Source organism: Pteronotus mesoamericanus, unplaced genomic scaffold (genome assembly GCF_021234165.1).
Source record: "Pteronotus mesoamericanus isolate MK-2021 breed Mesoamerican mustached bat unplaced genomic scaffold, CSHL_Meso_final scaffold_174, whole genome shotgun sequence".
Lineage (NCBI taxonomy): Eukaryota > Metazoa > Chordata > Mammalia > Chiroptera > Mormoopidae > Pteronotus > Pteronotus mesoamericanus.
This window is the reverse complement of record NW_026555309.1, coordinates 7,406,509-7,431,410: the sequence shown is the minus strand read 5'-3', so window position 1 is coordinate 7,431,410 and position 24,902 is coordinate 7,406,509. Positions and strand designations below refer to the sequence as shown.

General features: G+C 37.3%; 1 protein-coding gene across 3 annotated transcripts in view; it reads right to left on the bottom strand.

Moving 5' to 3' along the window:
• The window catches only part of MTFR1 (mitochondrial fission regulator 1), a 55,072-nt gene that overhangs the window by 17,927 nt on the left and 12,243 nt on the right, over positions 1-24,902 (bottom strand). The window contains exons 1-4 of one of the 3 annotated variants that reach the window (XM_054590204.1): positions 21,611-21,735; positions 10,828-10,903; positions 9,963-10,061; positions 2,059-2,174 (exon numbers count right to left, since the gene is read on the bottom strand). In XM_054590204.1, coding sequence (XP_054446179.1) covers positions 2,059-2,174; positions 9,963-10,061; positions 10,828-10,851 — 239 coding nt within the window. In that variant the 5' untranslated portion in view covers positions 10,852-10,903; positions 21,611-21,735. Of the gene's footprint in view, positions 1-2,058; positions 2,175-9,962; positions 10,062-10,827; positions 10,904-12,476; positions 12,558-21,610; positions 21,752-24,902 lie in introns of those variants that run through there. The other 2 variants (XM_054590203.1, XM_054590202.1) reach the window with 2 other exon arrangements.

The window sequence follows — 24,902 nt, the reverse complement described above, 5'->3', positions numbered from 1 at the left end:
TACTGTTGTTTTGCCATTACTATCAGAGAAAACTGGGTAAAGGCTACAAGGAATGTCATGGTATCATTTCTTACAACTATAATTATCTCAAAAAGTTTAATTTTTTAAAAAATCTTAAAAAAATAAAGGATCTTTACCTGCTAATCCTATAATATCTGGTCAGTGTTCATCTACTGTTATGTCCTCATTTCTACTTGTCATTCAAACCAGATTCTTTCTATTCTCTTGGATTATTTGATTCTTATTTTATCCAGCTAATACCTCTCAAATGAAATTACTCTTGCTAAAGTCAATAATCTTCCAACTGCAACACAAAACTGAAACTTGCTAGTTTTTTTATTTACCTAGCTTCTCGGTGATTTGGTACCAGTGACTAGTGTGCTCCCCCCTTCCAGGAGTCCTTCTCTATTTCTGCTTCCATGACAATACCTTTTGTCAGTTCTTCTGCCTCTTGAACTGCTTCTGCCTGGGACTGGGGGACTGGGGGACTGGGGGACTCGGGTGGGGATAAGGGTGGGACGAGTGGTTCTCTTTTGTCCTGATTAACTCTCAAATACCAGCTTTGTCCAGAACACAAATGCTCTTCATGTCTTACACATCTGTGAGCACACTGATTGTCAGCCATTCTATCTATATGCTGAATTGCAAGCATTTCTTATCAATATCTAGAGATGATTCTAGAACAATGTGCATGTCCAATAGGAAACTCAAATATAACATATTCCAGATTGGAATACCTCCTCCTCCTCCTGTTCTCAACAACCAAAAAAAAAAGCAAGCCCAAAAAACTGTTTTTCTATATTCTTATTGTTTCATCACTCTCATAATTATCCTAGCCAGAAACCTAGGAATATCCTAGACTCTTCCTTTCTTAATCCCAATATCTAAAAAACATTTTCTGTCTTTATAATTCTCCTGAGTATCTCGACTTTGTCCCTCTTCTCCACTTCTTCTGGCAATTTCTTAATTTAGTCAAACTCTGATCATCTCTCTTTAGACTATTTCCTGGCCTGGCTTCCTTCTATTCTTAACATTGTTTGCGGGGAAATTTTATTAAAATACAAATTTGATAATAATACTTTGGTGCTTAAAATCATCCAAGGCTCCACACCACTTTCAGGAAAAATATTATAAATTTTTTAGCCTAATATGTATAACCTTTAAACCTCTATCTACTTTCCATAATCATCTCCTATAGCTTAACCCTTCTCTGCTACTCCCTAGCCTCACTGAGCCATTTCGAGTTTCCTAAGTATGCAATGTAGCCTCCTAATTAGTACCTTTAAACATATTGCTCACTTTTCCTGAAATACAGCCTTCCTATTCAACTGGCTCCTACGGCCCTTATCACTCAGCTCTAACATCCCCCTCTTTGAGAAGCCTTGCCAAACTCCTCTCATCCAACAGTGGCCTTCTGTATTTACTTTACAGACTTGACAGTATCATTATTGATTTTCTCTTTAATCTCCTCTAGCACACCAAGTATTCCTAGAAAGCTGGGACTATATCTTATTTTAACCTCTATGTCTTCAATGCCTAATAAAAACGAAGAGTTGAATATGTTGAATAACTGTTTATTAAACTGAGGTGTAATAATTAAGGCTTTTTCCAATAAATGGAAGTCCCTCTCTAATGCTTACATTATTATTTCCTTTGAATCAGACCTTGCCCTGACTCAAAATTTTTAGGAATCATTCTCCAATTACACCAGTTCCCTAATATAACACACACTGATTATCCACCCCAATAAGACCATGTTAATACTATACTTACATAAACATATTTATGGCAGTTCTTTCTGCTCTGTCATATTTGAACTTCTAAAAGGCAGGGAATTCTGTAATTCTTAAGGACACAGTAGTTACATGTGTCTACAAACTTTATAAATACTAGCTGAGTATTAAAAACGAACAGAAAAGAAGACTGCTAGAAAACAAAACAAACCACTGAGTTAGCAACTAAAGATCAAATCCAGCTATTACAAGGAAATACTGCAAAGGTATCATCTTTTAAAATAATAAATATCATATCTCCGCCCCCACAGACTTCCGGACTAACCTTCGTCTTGTAGAGCAGTCTCCTTCCTCCTTGGCTATCCATCCAACGTCAGCAAAAGATGCCACTGCATCCTCTCCTGGGTAACTGGGGCTCCATTCTGTTGTAGGGCTAGTAAGCTATTAAGTTACATGTAGGGTAAGTTTATCATCTGGCACCAAAATATTAGAATAACATTTTTTAATCACCTAAATAAAAATCATCATCTTTAGTGTTACAAACACACAGGCAGCTTCATTTTCATTTCCATTAAAAGTCCCCATGACAGGGACCATTTAATTACAGCATATGCTGCTGAACAATGAATGACAATCACTGAATTATAACTTAAATTTATTCCGTTTTAAAATACAAGTCAAATGAGATGGATTTAAAAAAAAAAACCAAAAAACTTCTGGTCATCCTTAGACATTAAGAAAATATTTAGAATTTAAGCATTAAAAATAAATTTTTCTGAAGGAATCTGGTTTTTTAAAAAAGTATAGGAACAAGAATGAGCAAGTGACAAATTTGTGCTAAATCTGGGAATATTTTTAAATGGATATTTACAGAGATACTGTTATAATGATGAAAATACATTTTTTAAAAAATCTTCAGATCTCTTGATTTTTAAATAAAAATATTAACTGTTAAAAAACTAGCGGTAGAACTGAATTCTCTAGCTAACCTTAAACACATAGATGAACAGAATATTCTGAAATATATACAACAAAGAAAAGCATAAAACTTCTGAAATTTACCGTGAAAGAATGGAAATGTAATTTAATTGAATTAAATTTAAGTTTTCTTATAGTATAATGTCTCATAGCCAGAGGGTCATGAATAATAATTAAAAAATAAAGTTATCAGGGTAATATACCACTTTCAACAAGTTGGAATGGAGTTTAAGTGAAAAGGAAAACTTTTAAATGAAGAAAATTATATAAAAAGCCAAAGAGATTTCCTTAGTAATGTATTTATCAGACAGCTTGTACCATAACCCATGCTTAGTTTGAACCTTAATATTATCATTGCCAGATCAAGCTTTTGGAATATACATTAAATAATGCTTCTTACTAAAATGTAAAACATACAATGCAAACACATAATACTAATATGAGGGGGACCCAAAAAACCCAGAGTACCTTCAAAGTACTCTCCATTTGACGGAATACACCTATCAAGATGTTTTTTCCACTGCTCAAAACAGTTTTCAAACTCGTCAATTTTGATGTCTTTTTGTGCTTTTGCTGTCTTTTGTTTTACCTCTTGCATGGCCAAAATGTTTCCCTTTGGGGACTTTTTTCATCCAGGGAAACAAAAATAAAAGCGGGGAGAGAGGGCGGGCAGGGGAATGAGACTGGGTGAATAGGGAGGATGGGGCACGGGGGTCAAGCAGTTTTTGGTCAAAAACCGCTGAACACAACGTGGTGTGGGCAGGTGGGCTTGTGAACCACCCGTTATGAAATGGGCAAGCACACTGAAAGTGTCTTCAAAAGGAATTCACTGAAGCAAAACACAGCCTCACAACAATGCCAACTGGTAACACTGATACAGTGCCTGCCCTCCAGAAGGTAATTCCGGTTGTTTTGGGGGTGGTCCCCCATCATAAGTTTAAAATATCTTTAATACTATGAATAAAATTTTACCTAAACAAATCAGCTGCTGGCATATGTAGTCATTATGTATCATTATTACTCAACATCAACTTAATAAAGTAGCATCAGAAAACTGACATTTTAATAACATACTAACAATATCAAGTATTTAAAATGCCTTAAATCAGCTTTTGAGGAGGACAGGCAAGAGAGAAGATAAATTGAATTAAAAGAGTAGAGATTTAAAAACCTAATCCTGAGCAAAAACAAAAACAATAATGGAATTAAGCTGAAAAGGCTTTCAAAATACCAGTGTTTTGCATGTAGTGGAGTAACTGTGGTCAGATGATAAAAAAAAGTACAAGCATTAGTAAGCACATGTCAAAGGACATGGTCAAAAAAAAAATTACGCCTTGGCTGGTGTGGCTCAGTGGACTGAAACCAGCCAGCAAGCTGAAAGGTCGCCAGTTTGATTCCCTGTCAGGGCATGTTCCTGGATTGCAGGCCAGGTCCCCAGTTGGAGGTGCGCGAGAGGAAACCAATCGATGTTTCTCTGGTACATCGGTGTTTCCCTTTCCCCCTCCCTTCCCCTCTCTCTAAAAATATATAAAGTCTTTAAATAAAAGAAAAATCAAAAATTATATTTTGTTTCTCCATTATGTGTTTCAGATCCATGTGTGAATAAAGAAACAGATATTCAGTAAAATGGGTATCTTATACAACTTAAATAATTTTACCTAAGTAGGCATCACACCTGATCTCAAGAGTCTGAGGAATCTGTTAATATTCTGTTCCTAACCATTACTGAAAACAGAATGCTATAATGATATTCCTGTAACTTACAATAGGGAGATTCTAAATGGATTATGCGGAGATCCCTGAACAGGAAGATCCCCAAACCCTAGAGATGGTCCTACAAGACAGACTATTAATGGGATGTTTTATATAAGCGAGAGATTATAAAAGTAAAATCTGGATGGTGCTTTCCTAAGGTGCTAGTTCATGAAGTTCTATCTGGTTATAGCTCTTTGTTCAGAAAATAAAACTTTGTTCCAATAGTTACTACTTTCCAGCTTGACCGTAAGACTTCTTACTTTCCCATAAGTTGTAAAAATTGCTGTTTTCTTCCTAGGTACTTGTTTATAAAAAGCAAAATGATACTTTTAAAATAACCGCTATGCTCTATGCCTGAAACTAATCCAGAATAATACTGAATGTAGCCGCGAACAGTGTGGCTCAGTTGGTTGGGTGCTGTCCTACAAAGTGAAGGATTGCCCATTCATTCCCAGGTCACGGCATGTGCCTAGGTTGCAGGTTTGGCCCCAGGGCACATATCAGAGGCAACGAATATTGATGTTTCTCTCTGACATCCATGTTTCCTTCCCTCTCTTTCTCCCTCCCTTCCCCTCTAAAAATAAATAAATAAAATCTGAAAAATAATACTAAATGTAAAATATAGCTGAAAAATGAAATTAAAAAATAAATTAATAAGCACTCAAAAATATAAAAGCTAACCCATTCTGTGGCAATTTTTGAGTATTTTATAGCATAAATGGAGATCAAACATTTTTTTAAACTGTTATTTGTAATACTTCATATATTAAACATGAAAAGTTGCTTTTCCCACAAACTTTAAAAAATAAACCAAATTATCCCATGGTCTTAGTTTGCAATCATACTTGGTATCCATTATACTGAATCACTGAAATACTATCATGTCTATAACATACTAAATGAAATGAAAAAGTTACCAATTTCACATCTGGTAAAATCTGTATCATTTCTAACAGTGATTTATGCCATTAAAAAAGAAGCCTGACAAAGTCCCTGGGGAAACCAAACTCATTAAAAAAAATAAAACTAAAAAGTAATAATACTAATCTTTTTTAAAAAGCCATTTCATGCCTCTCAAAAAGTTACCAAAAAAGAAAGAATAGTCACTATTATAAAAATATTATAATTTTTAGTCTGACAGTTTAATTGTATCTGGGTGTACAGTGGTTTATTTGTTTATTGAAATAATTACTGAAACAGTTTTCATAGATTTTTTTTTTTAAAGATCCTATTTATTTTCAGAGAGGAGGAAGGGAGGGGAAAAAGAGAGGGAGAGAAACACCAATGTGTGAGAGAAACATTGACTGGTATCCTCTTGCACGCCCCCAGCTAGGGATGTGCCCACAACCCACGCGCGTGCCCTGACCAGAACCAAACTGCTGACCTCTCGCTTCCCAGGAAGATGCCCAAGCCACTGAGCCACACCAGTCAGGGCTCACTGATTTTTTTTTTTTTTTAAAAGATTTTATGTATTTATTTTTAGAGAGGGGAAGGGAGGGAGAAAGAGAGGGAGAGAAACATCAATGTGTGGTTGCCTCTCAAGTATCCCCTTGGGGACCTGGTTCGCAACCCAGGCGTGTGCCCTGACTGAGAATCGAACCAGAGACCCTTTGGTTCACAGGCCAGCACTCAGTCCACTAAGCCACACTGGCCAGGGCACACTGATTTTTTAAATAATGAAATCTATTTCCCAAAATGAACCATGAAAATGATAAAAGTAGTTTCTGCTTTTTAAAAAATCTGAATTTAATCTGAGACTCTGGATTGTATGAACTTTCCAATTTGAGAGCATATTCTACTGATACATCTCTATAATAAAGTTACTGCATATAAACAGAATATTTACTTTAAACTACTCTATTAAAATAATATTCTGATAGATGTGAGGTTTTCATGCATGGAACAATGTTGTTTGCCACAATGCAAATGACCATACAAAATTAAGTATCTCTGTGGGCATTCACACTGTGACAAATATGTCATTGTTCCATTCATGAAATGATCAGGATATCACGTTGAGAGTGTAGAAACTGTTATAAATAATATTTCTTATACAGTTATATTATTTTGAAAAGGATGTGGCAATTATAGTGGTAACGCAAAATTGTTAGAGTTAATATAAAATATAGTTAGTTTAAAATACACTGATGGCTGATTTTAATACATTTGTAAATGGATAAAACCTGACCAAAACAATAATTACAAATATTTCCACAGGACACAATTTTTAGAATTTATGTTAAAATATGTCATTAAATAGATATATAGATATATATTTATATATATATATGTTTCATAAACCTACGGAGCTGATAAACACCATCATCCACTGATTTGTCCCTGTGGTATATTCTTATGGCTTCTATTCAGACAGATTAATAACTTGCAAAGATTAAAAAAACAACAACAAAGGCCATTTCAGTTGTTGCCGAAATGTACACTGAGTAACATAAGCATGGGATGGGTAGGACAACTCAGTTAAGTATCAGTTAAGATGAAGTCAGTGCAGGCAAGGGGACTGACAACATGGAATTCTTGACATACAGTTTAGATGCCACTATCGCCATGCATGGATGACTAATGGGAAGTTTGAAAAAGACAAGACCAACTTACTGAAGGTTCCAGCAAGGTCCTCTCCTACCATGGCTATTGTTAGTAGGGGGAAAAAAAACAGTAAAAGGAATAAACTTTTTTTTTTTTAAATCATGGCCATTATAAAATTTAAAAATAAAATTTGTGCTTATTGATTTATTGTAAGTATCCAAATTCCTTTTAGGAAGTGTGGAAAAGCATTTCATTCAGAGCAAAAATTCGGCAGTAGTAGTATATTTTTATTTTAAGTAGTTCATCTGGGCATTTTATACATGTTAATCTAAAATTCAATTATATTTCAAGAATTTTACTAAAGTAACTTCAGATATTTAAAATACTCTGATAATGTAAAACTATACTAAGTAAGTTGAATCATTTAATGAAGTAAACAAAAGAAAAATACAAAGCATGTACAAAAGTTGAAAGAATGAAATATTAAAAGAGGTAACTTTGTCCTCATGCGACTTTTCATAAAATAAACAAAATGGTACTAGAATGTTCTCAGTGTCTTGCCAAAAAGGGTGTAATTGTAAATAGACTCATTCTCTTTTACCACTATTTGTTTATAGGCAAATACAAAACATGTATTATTAAAAATCAACACAGTAAAATAATAATCTCTAGCTTTTTTCCTCATAGACTTAATTATTCCTCTTTTTCTACCAATTCCTACCATAGTAAGAAAAACTGAAAACAGAATTTCTGTTTTGATGATAACACGCAGTGACACCAGTAAGCCAAGAGGTGTACTTGTGTACAGAACACTAATCTAAAGGATATAACACTTAATTAAACATTCAGATCAGTATTTGTAAATAAAAAAAAGTCAGTCACTAAATGTTTCTGAGTATTAATGCTTTCTATTCATGACACACCTAGAATGGGGACTGGTGGGGAGACGGGATGAGGAAGAAAAGGGAAAAGGGACGAGAGAGACAGAGGGAGGAAAATATGTGTGTGTCTCTCTCTCACAATAACCTAGGAAGGCAAGAGGCAGTATCCCTTTGGTCCAACTGTGGTTCCTCAGTTCCAGACTTTCTACAGTAGTATTTACTCCTGTTGGACCCCTAGACAGTTCAAATACCTTCCATATCAATCAACTCCAGCCACCCCAAAAGAGCCAGAAAAAGAAAAGCAAAAATGCGTTTATAGTTTTACTACTCTAAACTGCATCCTTTAGATTTTTTGAACACTCTACATGTTTACCATTTCTGATAGGTTTATTAAAAAATAGAAGATACAGAGTAAAAAATAGCAGATTTAAAATATCTAAGTAGCAGATAATATACCCACTTTACACATTCAAGTATGCCACAAAACTGCCTGGAAGTAAAAGTCTCACTATAAACAGATATCTTCTGTCTTCCACTACAATCTCTTACTTTACTCCTCTCCCTATGTTAATCGATTTCTTTTCAAATGTAGCTTCCGTACTAAATCTGATAGTCTTATTCTAATCATAATCTTTTGTGACTAATAATATTGAGAAAGAGAATCCTTCCAAGGAAATGTACTTGGGTCTAGCACTTCGGCCTACTGACTGTCAGGCAGATTTGGGTTGCTACCAGAAAATGCTGCGCTACCTATATGTACTATTACATGTCTCTAGCGACATGAAAGTGTTGAAGCAAGTTATTCTGCCACTAGTTTAAGCAGATAAACAGATAAGAAGAAAATTTTAATGGAACTGAGAAAATTGGGGAAAAAGTTAACAAATCTTGTTACAACATTTATTTAAAGGAAGTTGGCAAATCAGTAATTTGTTTCTAAATAAACTGAATTACCACAGGTTTCTTCATTGTCATTCGTTTTTGAAAGCCTATAGTTTGATAAAAACTACTTCTTAAAAAGTTGTAATCCATCAATTTCTAGACTGATGTGCAAAGGTTTTGCCAATTTGTAAGCGGGGCTATGAGCACAACAATGAGCAGCTTGTTAGTCAAACTGACAAACATTAATTGCTACCACTTACTTAGAAACAGGTTTTTTTTTTTACCTCTCTCTAGCAAGAAGTGATTTATGAATACGACATAATATCAAATAAGCTCACAGAGGCACTTCTGAACTTTTGAAATGTGAGTTAAATATATCATCCAGATTTTATATGCTAATTATTTATTTAAAATTGGTATAGGTATCTGCTGAACTTTATATGCTTAAATGTTGAACTAAAAGGTTTTGTGTATAACTGTTGTATGGAATTAACGAAAAGCAAGAACAAAGCTATGTAATGCATGTCTAACACTGTATCGGTAATAAGGAACAAAAGCCCAAATCAAGAAAGTAGTTTCTCTCCAAGCAAAAAGTGGAGTTGACCCTGATCTGGTGCTAGAAGAGACTCCTAAAACCTGAGCATTCAAAAGTATCCCTAATTCTGGATTTGATTATCACCTCATTCAGAGAACCACAATTACCTCTTTGTCTTAACACTGTTGTTGCCAAGGCAATAGTTTCCACAATTATGATTAACTTTTTTAAACCAAGGGTGGAGAAAGCAAGTTACATGGCATGCAAAGAGACATCTAAAAAATAAACTAGGGGAACAGAGTTGCTGTCCAAAGAGGAAGGTGTAATAACTAAAGAAAATAATGGTGGTACCTGAAGCTCCTAAAGTAATACGAGGACTACTACTACATTCAAGGTCACCTGGGACTTAACTCCTTGGCTTACTGTGTGCTTCTAAAGCCTCCCGTATGTATTCTAAAGAAAGATAAATGTCTTAAAGATCTTGAATAATCACTCTGCAAAGGAACTAAGACTAGAAAGACTTTAGTGTGGTTTTTATCCCCTTATTTTATTGACAGTGGTATTAATGGGGGGAAGATTAAAAAATACTCTTAAAGTTGTTTTGTCTAATTATAGTCTTAATATTCACATTAATACAAAATTTTGAAATATATATACCTGAAACTGAACTCTTGGACACTGGATCAGAGATAAATTAGTACCAATTTTCCTTACAATACTGCGAGATGAACCGTATGGCTTCCCAGACCAAAGTACCTGAGGAAGTAGAAAAACACAGAAGTTTAATTACATAATTTCTATTACTCTTAATACACAGAAGTGGGCAATTAAATACATAACATGCCAACACATTAATTACGGGATCAGAATGTCTAAATGTTATGGGAAATGAGCTAATATTTCCCATTTTAAAAAATAAAAAATATATATGGCTAATTACCACTTATGCAATAAAGTTTAATGTAGGTATTATAGAAAAAGGTAGAAAAATAACTAGTAATTGTAAAATAATCCTATATTTGAAGTAAAAACATTATCTATTTTTATTAGGTTTTCATACTACCCTGCAAAGGAAACACTTTTTATCTCTTCTGCTATATTTTTAATTTTAGAATTTTATATAGATGCACATTTTTTAAAACTATGACTACTCTTCCTATAGTGGACTTTTCAAAACAAATCCAAATCAGTATAAAGTTCAGAACCTGAATAGGTACCACATAGGATAATGCATTTTGCTTGCTGCACAAGAACACCTGGCCAAGGGTGAGCAGGGACCAAAATCCAGCTGCACAACATTTTCTTGTGAGGCCTTGTCCCAAGGGGAAAGGTTCCTTTTCCTAATTTACAAAAAGCAACTAAAATGCAGTAGTGGCGGCCCTAATGAGCAACATTTCCCAGATGAAATCATAATACACAGAGGACATTATGCTATATTTAAAGCAAAAACAGAAACAAACCCCCAAAGCAAAAAACAACCAAAAAGCACACATGTAGAATGTTAAATCATTGCCAGTTGTACCTTGAAACTTCTCCCCAAGTACATGATCTTTCCTTAAAGAGAAAAACTATCCGTTTTGATTGCTATACTTGAAAGCCTAGACAGAAGAAGAGGTAAAGAGAGGTAGTATGCTATTAAAAGCAGTTTTAAAAGAAAAGAATGAGATTGATATGACTATTATATTTTATTCATTAAATTTTAACATTCAATTATATTGTAAAACTAAATAATACCAAACCAGATTAAATATATTCTGAGCAATGGACACCAAGCCCTTTTTAAAGTCACTCCATGGACATTCTAATTTAAAGAATGAAATTAAGATAAACAGTATGACAAATGGAATTACTCTAATATAAACAGTATGACCAAGCAATAATTGTTATTGTAAACAGTGGTGCCTCCAACACATAACCCAAAGTAGACCTTTAGACCATTCTAGAAGTATAAAAACAACTCATAAAATGAACATAGATGCAATCTGACTTCTGATATTTTAGCAACCAAATCCAATTTAGGGGTAACAGTATGAGTTAAAGTGAGGATCATGGGAGAACATACATAATGCTTCTGGCATCTGCCTCAGCTGTTATGTAATTCCCCTCACGATGTTACAAGTTTCACTAACTGTAACTGGGAGAGTTCCTATAACCTATGACTGGCTACGATAGCCAAGAAAACTGTAACTTTTAGAAACAAATTAAAAAGATGATGTAGACTGGAAAATTGGTCAGTAGAAAGAAGACAACAGTACTGAAATATTAATATTAATGTTAAAGTAAGAATACATGAGGCAAAGTTAACTCTGACGCCTCAAGAGGAATTATCTGTAGTATAGGAATTCAAATTATGCCTACCAATCTTCACACAGAGGATTATCACATGAATAGTGTTAATAACACATGAGGACTAAGAGAAGGAAAAACATCTCTCCCTAAAGAACAATGGGAAGCATCACAGTTTTACAAAGTTAACATAAGAGGTCAAGGAAAAAAAACATGGGGAAGTGCGATATTTTGCTGTGTATATTGTATTCCCACGTATAATATGTGCCCATGTTTTTGGCCCAAATTTTCAGGGAAAAATACCTTTTCTTTTAATTTTTTTAATACATTTTTAATTTATTTATTATAGAAATCAAATATTGTATTTCAGGGTATTATTTTGCATACAGATATCATTGCTTTCTAGAATTACACTTTTAATGCAGAAGCATAAATAAAAGAATTAAAAACATCTACATAGATATGGAATTAGTACTACCCATGTATAACGCGCATTCTTATTTTTCCCCTCAAAAATTTGGGCAAAAAAGTGTGCATTATACACAGCAAAATATGGTGATTGTGAAACAGAATTTAAGCAAACTCTTTAGCTTATCCAAGTTAATAGGTCTTGGTGTTTTAAAAACAGATCCATAGATAGCACTGACCGGTGTGGCGCAGGTGGCTGGGCATCTTCGGGCAAAGTGAAGGGCTGCCAGTGTGATTCCCAGTTAGGGCACAAGTCTGGGTTGCAGGCCAGCTCCCCAGGTCGGGGTGAGTGAGAGACCACAGTTCGTTTCTCTCTCACATCGCTGTTTCTCTCCCTTTCTTTCTCCCTCCCTTCCCTTCCCTCTAAAAATAAACAATCTTTAAAAACATAGATCCACAGGGCAATAGTATGTATACCTTTCAGTTATTTCTCTTTTTGAGTCTTCCATTTAGACACAAGTCAAAACTCTAGGACATAGGAGTAGTGAAACACTCTGCATCACAGTGTGATCATTAAATAGTCTGAAGTGAATCTCCTGCCCCTGCAGTAAACAAAGATCTTAACTGGAGATGAAAGGGACAAAAAAAAAAAAAAAGTCTCACAAACAAAAACTTAGAAAGGATTTGCCAAGATCAAGAACTAATGTTTATGCCAGGTTTTAGCATTTCTTGCTATTAATGCTTCAGGGCTGTTTCAACTATTACCTTCCCATCTGCTTATCAGAAGAAAAGAATACCAGGTGGACACAAGAGAAGGTGAACATAGATTGAGCTTTTACTTACAAGGAGTAAGTAGACTATTTGGGTTTATACAAAGTTAAAGGAAGTAAAAGACTGCTTTATGTGATTGTTTTTTCAAGTATACATAGTAGACTAACATAATGTTGTTCTACTGTTACCTGTGAATTGCACAGCAGTTAGCACCAAGAAATATGAAGTGTCTACGCAGGCTAATGACTGGAATATTTAGGAAGAAAAAGAGCCATAATCTTTACTGGGTTATGGAAAAAAGTGAGCAGCTAACTTCCAGGAACTATATAACTCGGTCTTTTTTTTTTTTTTTTTCTTTTTAGCCCTCATGGAGGGCGAGAAATTATAAATAGTTGAGAAGAAATAATGAACAGATGGTATAGAACAGTCACCATCTGTACACTGGGAGGCTACACGGTGCAAGTGTACCTCCCACACTATTGGTATTTGAACTGTGTCTTGTCAGTATACTTGTTTGGAGCAGATTTCTTCTAAAGATAAACTTACTATTAATATTTTTTCAGATGTAAGAGAGAGGACAGGGAGAAAAATGTTATTACCAGACAATTTGGTGTCATTAATAAGAATTCAATTCCACTAAGAGACAATTAAATAATAACTTATGTATAAGAACTACTGATAAATAATCCAATATGAATCTGTGTATCTCTGTGTTTATGTCTATGGTCTGCATCTAATAATGAGTCCATAACATTTAGCAACAGTGTTTGAAAGTGGTGATAGCAAGGAGGAGGAGGATAGAAGGAGAGCAATTTGTTTTTTGTTTTTTACACTGTGAAATGCTATTGTAGGAGTGTTAAAGTGCGAGGGTGGGATCCGAAGCTGTCATGGTCTCATCACGATGGCTGCATTCAAGCTTTATGTGGTAATTCATTTGTTATAGACTGGTTTAATCTCCACTATTCTTCGAGACACACCATTTAGCAGGAAAAAGTATAAATTTAATTCTAAACAAAGATATTTTCTCAGTATATACTATTTATATATAATATTAATGCAAGGGTTCTTATTCTGGGAGTCATATATCCCTGAAATTACAGGCAAAATAGTGTGTATATATAACACTACTCTGGGAAGACTGTCAATACCATTATTGAATTTTCAGGGAGTCCAGGACCCAACAAAGTAAAAATTCTTAATTCTAATAAATCCAGGAGAAAGTAAAAGTTTGTTCCAAAAGGAGGGGGGTAGAGATAGAAAGATGAAACTCTGACATTTTTGAAACCCCCAATTAAAGATAACACTTCCTCATTTTCCTTCCTTGCTCTGAACTCCCACCCACATTCACATCCTTAATCCAAAGAACAAAAGGGAAAAAAGGATACCATCTTTAAGTATTACTGGAAATATACTACTAATACACATGGGATATTTGCTCTAACTCTTTCAACATAAAATACTGAGATTAATAGATCACATTAGCTTCATACTATTCTTGAGTCCTCTATTTTAAAAATACAGGGTCCACCCTGCCTGGTGTGGCTCAGTGGACTAAGCGCTGGCTTGCGAACCAAAGGCTTGCTGGTTCGATTCCGAGTCAGGGCAGATGCCTGGGTTGCAGGCTAGGTCCCCAGCAGGTGGCACGTGAGAGGCAACCACATGTTGATGTTTCTCTCACTCTCTTTTCTCCCTTCCCCTCTCTCTAAAAATAAATAAATAAAATCTTTAAAAATAATAAAAATAAAAAAAATAAAAATACAGGGTCCGGCAGAGTTAATGCCTGCTTGAGAATGGTTGGTAAGGTAATAATATAGGTGTGATCATTTATAGCTTTAGCTTGAACATTTTACCTAAAATGTCCTATGGTGTGCTTGAGTGTGATATTGTTATGTTACAGAATTACACTCTTATGATATTGTAATAAAAGATTTTAAAATTAAAAAGGAGAGTTATTTGTGCCAAATCCCGTATTTTTGTGACTTCTGGTCAAGATGGCGGCATAGGCCGACATGGCTCACTTCTTTGCACAACCACATCAAAATTACAACTAAAATATAAAACAACCAGCACTCAGAGCCATCAGATATCAAACTACGTATTTACAGAAACCATATCCATCCAGACTAGGAGGAGGGGCACAGGCATGGAATAGGCTAGTCCCTCACCCGCATGTGGTAGATAAAAATCTGGAACGGAAATCTCAGGAGCAAGGAGTCCCAGCCCCACAGTAGGCCCCCCAGCCCAGGGTTCCAGTGACAGGAAGATAATCCTCACGACTTCTGGTTGCAAAAACCATCAGGGATTGAGTTGGTGGAAGAAACTTCTAAAGTGCCAAGCAGCTCCTCTTAAAGAACCCACAGACTCACCTGCTCAGAGTCACTCCCGCTGAGCTCCAGCACCTGGTGTAGCAGCTTGAAAGACACCAGTAGCATACAGGGGAAAACTGAAGTGTCTAGCATCAAGGCAAGCAGAGACCACTGTCTTTTTTTCTAAACCTTCCCTCACAAAGCCAGCAAGCTGGTGCCATACCTGAGATTCCATCAACCTAACATTGTTTGACCTGCCTTGGAGATCCCCATATTCCGCCCCACTCAACTTAAGGGCCCACCCAAGCTGCTTTTCCACATGAATGGGCTGGTCTTGGCTCCTGCTTCACAACTTCCTAAATCCTCTCAAATAAGCAACAGCAGACCTCAGTGAACCCCAGGCCCAGCACTGGCAGCAGCCAGCCTAGATTCACAGCTCAACTTCCCCTGGGAATCTCCAAGCCCAGTATAAGTGACAGTCATTTCAGAGTGCAAAAGAGCTCAGGCAGGGTGCCCTGGGCAATGCACAGGTCAGGGCTGACCGTGGCCTGCACCACCTGGGAAACCCCAGGGCCAGGGCACCGAGTGGACAGCTACAGACCACATCAGAGCACCACCACCCTGCCCCTGCACAGCTGATCCTCCACACAGAGCAGAGGTTGGTGGTCAGTGGTCACAGCCAATCCTTGCAATTGATTGGCCTGGGTAAATCCCTCCCATGCATCTACCAACAGCAACGAAGGCTCAAGAGAAGGGTGTACTCAGCCCACATAAGGGCATACCTCCAGTTCCTAGCTTGGGTGAGAGGGAGGCTGTGCCACTGGACCCTACAGGACACCTATTACAGTAGGCCACACTACCAAGACATAGAGTCAAAGCAGCTCTACCTAATAGAGAAACAAACACAGGGCGGCTGCCAAAATAAGAAGACAAAGAAACATGGCCCAAATGAAAGAATAGATTAAAACTCCAGAAAAAGAGCTAAACAAAATGGAGATAAGCACTCTATCAGATGCAGAGTTCAAAACACTGTGTTATAAAGATGCTCAACGAACTTAATGAGGACCTCAGTAGCACAAAAAAGATCCAGTCAGAAATGAAGAATACACTAATTGAAATAAAGAACAATCTACAGGGAAACAACAGTAGAGTGGATGAAGCCAAAAATCAAATCAATTATATGGAACATAAGGGAGCAAAAAACAACTAATCAAAACGACAAGAAGAAAAGAGAGTCCAACAGAATTAGGATAGCATAAGTAAACTCTAGGACAACTTCAAGAGGTCCAGCATTTGCCTCATAGGGGTGGTCAGAAGGAGAAGAGGAAGAGCAAGAAACTGGAAATCTATTTGAAAAATAATGAAAGAAAACTTCCCTAATTTGGTGAAGGAAATAGATACGCAAGTCCAGGAAACACAGAGTCCCACACAAGATGGATGCAAAGAGGTCCACTGTAAGACACATAACTTATTGCCTGTATAAAGTTGGCCAATAAGTTATTGATCCCTCTATGCTTCCATTTCCTCAGCTATAAAATGGGGACAATATCTACTTAAAATGCTGAAGATTAAAGATAAAGAGAGAATCTTAAAAGCAGCAAGAGAAATGCAGTTAGTTACCTGCAGGGGAGTTCCCGTAAGCCTGTCAGCTGATTTCTCAAAAGAAACTTTGCAGGCTAGAAGGGATTGGCAAGAAATATTCCAAGTAATGAAAAGCAGGGACCTATAGCTAAGACTGCTCTACCCAGTAAAGCTATCATTTGGAATCAAAGGGCAGATAAAGAGCTTCCCAGACAAGAAAAAAACTAAAGTTTATCATCAACAAACCATTATATTATTATATGAAATGTTAAATAGGCTTATTGAACAAAAAGAAGTGACCCAGTTATCCCACTGCTGGGACTATCCCCAAAGGATCCTGAAACACCAATTCAAAAGAACCTATGCACCCCAATGTTTATAGCAGCACAATTTACAGTAGCCAAATGCTGGAAACAGCCTAAGTGCCCATCAGTAAGTAAGTGGATAAAAAAATCTGCGGTACATTTACACAATGGAATAACATGCTGCAGAAAGAAAGAACTCCTACCCTTCAGGACAGCATGGATGGACCCGGAGAGCACTATGCTAAGTGAAATAAGACAAATACCATATGATCTCACCTGTACATGGAACCTAATGAACAAAACAAACAAATGAGCACAACAGAAACAGAGACGTGGAAATAATGAACAAACTGACAGTGATCAGAGGGGCAAGTGTAGGGATGATGGGGAAAAAGATGGGAAGGGTCTAGTCAAGGAACGGGAATAAAGGACCCATGGTAACGGGCAACAGGGTCGGGACTGACTGTGGGAGTGGGAGGGGGTGGGCGGGGCAGGGAGAGCAATGGGGGAAAAATTGGGACAACTGTAATTAAACAATAAAAAAAAAAGATCAAAACTATGAACAATAAAATGGCAATAAATACAATATATCAACAACTGAATTTAAAAAACAAACTAAGCAAACAAGAACTTTTGATGGTTGCTAGATGGGAGGGCAGTGTAGGGGAATGGATGAAGCGGGGAGGAATGAAGAAGTACCGACAGGTAGTTAGAGAATAGCCATGGGGCTGTAAAGTACAGTATAGGAAATGGAGTAGCTGGAGAACTTACATGCATGACCCATGGACATGAACTATGTATGGTGGGGGCAGTGCCTGAGGGAGTGGGGGGTGCTGGGTGGAGGGAGGGGGCAAAAGGGAAAAATCAGGACAACTGTAATAGCGTATTCAGTAAACTGTAATTTAAAAAATATATTTTTGCTTAAGGACATAAATAATAGACTGAGGAGAAAGTTTGAACCGATGTGAATATACAGTTTTAAATTCAAATGAACATTGAAGCAAGCGGAAGGCAGTGAAGAGAAAACATAGAGGCCATGGCAGCATATAGTCCTGGCTTTAAACGTACACTCTATTGCTCACTGCCTGTATAAAGCTGGCCAAATTATTGATCCCTCTATGCTTCCATTTCCTCAGCTATAAAATGGGGACAATATCTACTTCATGAGCCTATGAACATTTAATTAATGTATTTACATATAGTATGTCTTTAATTAATGTAGCAAAGTACACTAAAATGGGAGAAGTTTAGAATCAGAGTTGGGCAATTACATCTCTGTCACTTATAGGTAACTTTGGTCAAGTCAGGTAAACACTGAAACTCTGGTTCTAGTGAACATATGTGATAAAGGTAAAAGAACTGGGCATGCAGAGTAAACTAATCCATGACAGCTATTATGGTGGTGCTGATGTGTAGGTTAAAATACAAAAAGTAATCATCGTCACTTGTCATGATGGCAACAATAAAACCCTGATTTCAAACCTTGGACTTTTTTTTAAGGCAGTTAAAAATATGTAAAGAATGAAGGTGGTTTCTTCTCCTGAAATACTTTCAAAGACGGTATCAAGTTTATTTATCAAACCACTGAGAAAATCCAAAAGATGAAGCTAAAAAGTTTTTGTTTTTGTTTTTTAATTTCTGATGCTCAAAAATAAAATCTTGGTAGGCTGACTATACCTTTTTAAAATTTTGATGGCAGGCTAGGAGATCTTGCAAACTAAGGTAGAAAATAACTCCAAAGGAGTAAATTGCTTTATGTTACAAGAAACTTGTTTCACATAGATCTTCAGTTAACTGATTAAAGTTGATGATTATTTGTTACAGGAAAAAATAATCTTGTTCATCTGCTATTAGTGGAAAGGGCCCTCAGTTGTGATTACAATATTGGGAACAAGTTAATGCTCTTACCTGTTCCACTTTGATAAGAGACATTCATTTTACAGCTCTAAATGAACAAAGCTAAATAAATGAACAAACTAACGTGTGTAATATGTTCCTAAAACAATATCCTTTCCTTTGGCCTCAATCAGTACCAGTCACATTCACCTGACTTGGGGCAGGGGATGATAGAGCAAAACCATAGGAAACTAATCTTTTTTTTTTTTTTTAAGATTTTTTTTTCTTTTTGTATGGGTCCTTTATACATGTTCCTTGATTTGAGCCTCCCCTCTACTTTTTAAAAGATTGTATTCATTTTTTTTTAGAGAGGGGAAGGGAGGGAGAAACAGAGGAAGAGAAACATCAACGTGTGGTTGCCTCTGGAGCACCCCCTACTGGGGACCTGGCCCACACCCCAGGCATGTGCCCTGACTGGGAATTGAACCAGCAACCCTTTGGTTCACAGGCCAGCACTTAATCCACTGAACCATACCAGCCAGGGCAGAAACTAACTATTTTTTAATGTCTCTACACCATAAAGAAGCCACTGTGCTATGCATTTTACATACACTGTCATTGAATCTACAGGCTAAGTGTGCAATAGTTCTTACTTGTAGTTTGGAGATAAAGAAAGTAACTGGCAAAGATAAGTATCAGACCCAGGTTTGAGTCCAAGACCTACAAACTTTCCACCAAATATACTTGTTATTAAAATTGCAAATAAATAGGAAATCATAAATTATAAAGTATCACTTTGGCAGAATCATAAATAACAAATGTTTTACATCTTTCTAAAAGCAAAAGAAATTCTTTTGCTGTCAGTACTAAAATGTATGTAGCCAGATAGTAATAAATAACAAATAAGAAGTGGTATAGTTGCATTAAGTGAAGTCCAAAACACAGGAAAATGCAACTTAAAAAAGATGAAACCTTCTTTTTATAAATATTTTATTTATTTACTCAGACAAAGAGGGAGGGAAGAAGAGAGGGAGAGAATCACTGATGTGTGAGAGAAACATCATCGAATGGTTGTCTCTCACACGGGCTCACAACCCAGGCAAGTGCCCTGACCAGGAATTGAACGGGCAACTCCTCACTTTGCAGGTCAATGCCCAACTGAACCACACCAGTAGGGGCAAAATACGATTAACTTTACAAACCATTTTCCTACAGCTGATCCTCAAGCTAATAATCTCAAAATTATATATATATATAAAAAAAAAGGTGAGTTAATTTGGTTCTTTGCTTTTTATCTTCAAACAAAATGGATGTAATATTCAGAGAGGGAGTGATTAGGGGGATTTCAAGTTCAACTTTCTTTTAAGAAGATATGAAAAGACACAAAATAAAAACAAAAAATAAAAGTGATGCATTAAAAAGTATACCCATATCAAATTATGTTCCTTGCTTATATCTTTATTAATAAGTAAAGCTAATTTCCATGTCATCGATAACAAAACATTAGATTTGAAAATGAAAACCAAAAACTCCACAAAATATGCTTGGCGTAACTATTGCTCTAATAACTTTACATTGGCCCTGGAACAAATTATGTAAAAAAATATACACTTTTAAAAATGTCAAGATCTTTGGCATAGAATAACCATGTTATACTAATTTTTTTTCCATATCCATAGTTATATTATAGGAGATATGATTTACCTTTTACTTTAAGCAGTTAGTTGTGTGATAAACCATATTACAATAGTATTCAACATTAATAATTCTATAATACTGAGTTGTCAGGTGTTAGTCTAACATATTTTATTCAATCATTTCTATATATATATTTAATACTTTTCCTCCCTGATAACAAATGCATTGTTTTTTTCTCTAGTGTTTACACTATTACGGGGTCCCCATTTCCCCCCTCTTCGCCCACCTCCACTCAGCCCTTGCCATCCCTTTCCTGTGGCCATCCCCGCACTGCTGTCTGCGTCTGCGGGTTATGCATGTATGTTCTTTGGCTAATCCCTTCACCTGCTTTCATTCAGTTCCCCCTCCCCCACCCTGACAGCTGTCAGTCTGTTCCATGTATCCATGCCTCTGTTTATATTTTGTTCAGTTTATTTTGCTCATTAGATTCCACATATAAGTGGGATCACGGTATTTGTCGTTCATCGGAGGGGTTATTTCACTTAGCACAATAACCTCCAGATCCATCCATGGTGTCACCAGAGTTCCTTCCTTTTTATGGCCATGTAGTATTTCACTGAGTAAATGTACCACAGATTTTTTTAACCATTTATCTGCTGATGGGCACTTGGACTGTTTCCAGATTTTGGCTATTGTAAAAAATGCTGCTATGAACACAGGGGTGCACAAATTCTTTTGAATTGGGGTTTTGGGATTCTTAGGATATACTCCCAGAAGTGGGACTGCTGGGTCAAAGGGCAGTTCCATTTTTAAGTTTTTGAGGGAACTCCCTATTGTTTTCCACAGTGGCTATACAAGTCTGCATCCCCTCTAATAGTGCACTAGCATTCCCTTTTCTCTGTATCTCCCCCAGCACCTGTTGTTTGTTGACAAATGCTTTGCTTTTTATAGTCAAATGAATATTGGTAAGCTTTCAAGGTAACCCAGAAAGTTATTCCCTTCTTTGGATGCTAGGTAAAAGGTTCTCTTCTATCATTTATGTAGTAAGCAAATTAAATAGTACATAAATATAGTAAATTCGAAATGTTGGAAATATATAGATTTTCATTTTCTCAGAAAAAAATTCTTAAAAGATCGAAATGTCTGGATTTTAAAATGAATTTTGAGCACTCACCGATTCCATTTTTACTCCAACCTGTTGAAAAACCATCCTAATTAGGCACTTAATCCAGCCAAGCATTTAGATGGCAGTCTCTCCAAATTTGCATTTCAAGTACTTCAGGAATACATAGCAGCACATGGTCCATAAAACACACTGAAATTTTAAAATGCAAATATTAAAATGAAATAATAATAATTATTTATTATTTTTAATCTTCAACCGAGGATGTTTTTTATTAACTTTAGAAAGGTAGGGAGAAAGAGAGAATAATCAATTAACCAGATGCCTCCCATACACACCCTGACCAGGGATCAAACCCACAAAGTAGGTATGTGCCCTGACCAAGAATCAAAACCACACGATTTTCGTGTATGGGACAACACCCCAACCAACTGATCCATCTGGCCAGGGCTGAAATAACTGTTATTCAGCATCTTTACTGTCTGCAACATGTCTCACAAAATAAGTGTAGTCTAAAACATTTTAAAACTGTGTGTAATTTACTTGAGAGAAAATAAATGTTGCTTATGATCAACCTTGAGTAAATTAATGGTACAGTTTTTTAAAGTATTTTTTTTCCAGCCAGGGTTCTTAGTTGGAAACAACATAAACCTATTTGTGGCTAAGTAGGAAATACATTTATGAAAAAATATGTAGTCGGTAGCAGTCCTACTGGAACCTGACTTAGAGACTACACAGCCAGGAAACACATCAAGAACTGCAACAGAACCGGTCCTGGGAAGACACCACTGCTACTGCCACCCCTGACAGAGCCAGAACCTACCACACCCTGCTTTTCAGTCTCAGTGGCTCTGTTGTTATCCACACTGGTGGCATTTGCTTGGCTAAATCTACCCAGCTATAGTTCTGCCACTCACCTGAAAATCATCTGAGATGAGATTCTGTCTGCCAGGGACAGATGGGAGTCAGCTAGAAACCCAGACAACCTCTTTAAAGGGCTCGCACCCAAAGTATCATCCACAGTCACTCTCCCTGAGCTCCAGTGGAGGGAGTATGGCTCAGAGTGGAACAGAGTCATGTAAAGAGAGATGGGGTTGTGTAGCCCCATGGAGAAAGCTAAAGGGACAGCTGCCAGGGCCTTGGAACTGAGTACCTCTCCCACATCACAGATGGCATCTTTCTTCAGTGGAGGACTCCCCTCCATTTGGCATCAGCCTGAGGGGATACAACAGTCCCACCCTCCTTCCCTGGAAAATTCACACTCTGCAGAGGAGTCAGCTGCTTGTGTCTGCGGTGTAGAGGTCTGGGCAGGTTATGGGGGTGCCAGAGATTGAGTTGTGTGGCCCTGGGGCCAGATTCCCCACTTTCTGAGAGCTGGAATAGCACCACTTCCTCAAGGAGGATCTTCTAGCTCCACACTGCTGTCTCTCAGTGGCCCTGCCCTGCTGAGCTCAGGCTCTCCATGTCTGAGCACAATCCTGGACAAACTGAGTTGTGTGGCTCTAGGGCAGGGGGAATTTTTTCCTCACAGGCCCAACTGGTATAATGCCTTCCTTTCACATGGCCAAATCTTAAGTCTGGGCCTGATTAACTCTGCTGGCCGCCCCTGATGACTCCTGGAGACCCTGTAAAGGTCTGTGGGCACTAGGCAGATGTCCACTAGCTTTGGCATATATCCTGTGACTTTTGGTAAGCAGACTAAGACCCAACACTGGCATCATTTAAATCTGTATCAAACTGCTGAATATTACTTGCCCCTACCTGGTGACTCACTGAGAATCTACCTTACAAAACTCACATACCGCCAAAAAGCCCTTTCAGTGACTGAGCCTAACAGGTAAGCTGACAGTCAAGAGGCGGTGGAGGTGGATCTCAAGGTGCCCTGGGCCTTTTGCTGACTTGCCTCCAGGCTCAGTGCTGGTGTAAACCAGCCTTGATGCACAGCTTGGCCTTTCCCTCCCACGTCCAGGCTCACCAGGAGCAGCCACAACCTGTGGAAGATTTTGTATTTCCAAATAGGTTGCCCAGGGCCAGTCATAGGCAGCATCTAACATTGACGTGCACTGAAGTCCCTTCCCAAGAGGTCCAAGGACCAACACACCCAGCAGAAAGCTTAGGACAACATCAGAACAAAATCCAACTTGCTCCACATGAAGCAAATCCAAAGGGAAATCTCGGCAAGGACCAGACCCTGCTTAAGTCAACTCTACTTTGTGTGGTCAGCACCCACACAGCAGCTAGTAAGTTGTGATTGAGGTCAATCCTCATAGTCACGTAGCCTGAGGGCTGACTGGAAGTATGGACAGGATAACAGTGATCAGACTCAACTACAACAGGAGAGCTCACACAAGGCACATGCCTGGAGCACCAAGCTTAGGTGATCAAGAGACTTCGCCACTGGGTCCTAAAAGACATCACCTACACAAGGCCACCCTACCAAGACTGGGAGACATAAGAGATCTACCTAATACATAGAAACAAACATAGAGAGGCAGCCAAAATAAGGAGACAAAGACACATGCCCCAAATAAAAGAACAGGAGAAATCACTAGGAAAAAAAATTAATAAAACAAAGGCAAGCAATCTAGCAAAGAAAAGAGCTTCCCAGACAAAGAAAAAGCTAAAGGAGTTCATTAACACCAAACCAGTATTACAAAAAACGTTAAAGGGTCTTCTTTAAGAAAGAAAAAAAAGAACATAGTTATAAAGAATAAAATGTCAAATAATATATACCCATCAATAATCACTTGAAATTTCAATAGCTTAAATGCGCCAATCAAAAAACACAAAATAGCCCTGTCAGCGTAGCTCAGTGGATAGAATGCCAGCCTGCAAACCTAAAGGTCACCAGTTCAATTCCCAGTCAGGACACGACTGGGTTTCAGGCCAGGTGCCCAGTTGGAGGCGTGTTGATTGACATCTCTTTCCCTCTCTACCTCCCTCCCTTCTCCTATAATAAAATCTTTTTTTAAAGAAAGATACAGGGTAGCTGAATAGTATAAGAAAATAAGACCTATTGACCTAGGTGGGTGGATCAGTTGGTTGCAGCATCATCCTGTACACATGAAAAGGTTGAAGGTTCAATTCTCAGTGAGGGCACATAGCTAGGTCGCAAGTTTGATCCCTAGTTGGGGCACATATGGGAGGCAACCAATCAATGTCTGCCTGTGTCTTTCTCTGCCTCTCTCTCTCGCATCAATAAACATATCGTTGGGAAAAGAAAAGAAAACAAGACCCATATATAGGCTGTCTACATGAGACCCACCTCAGAATGGAAGACACACACAAACAACAGTAAAGGGATTGAAAAGATATTTCATGTGTATAGAAATATGAAAAAAAA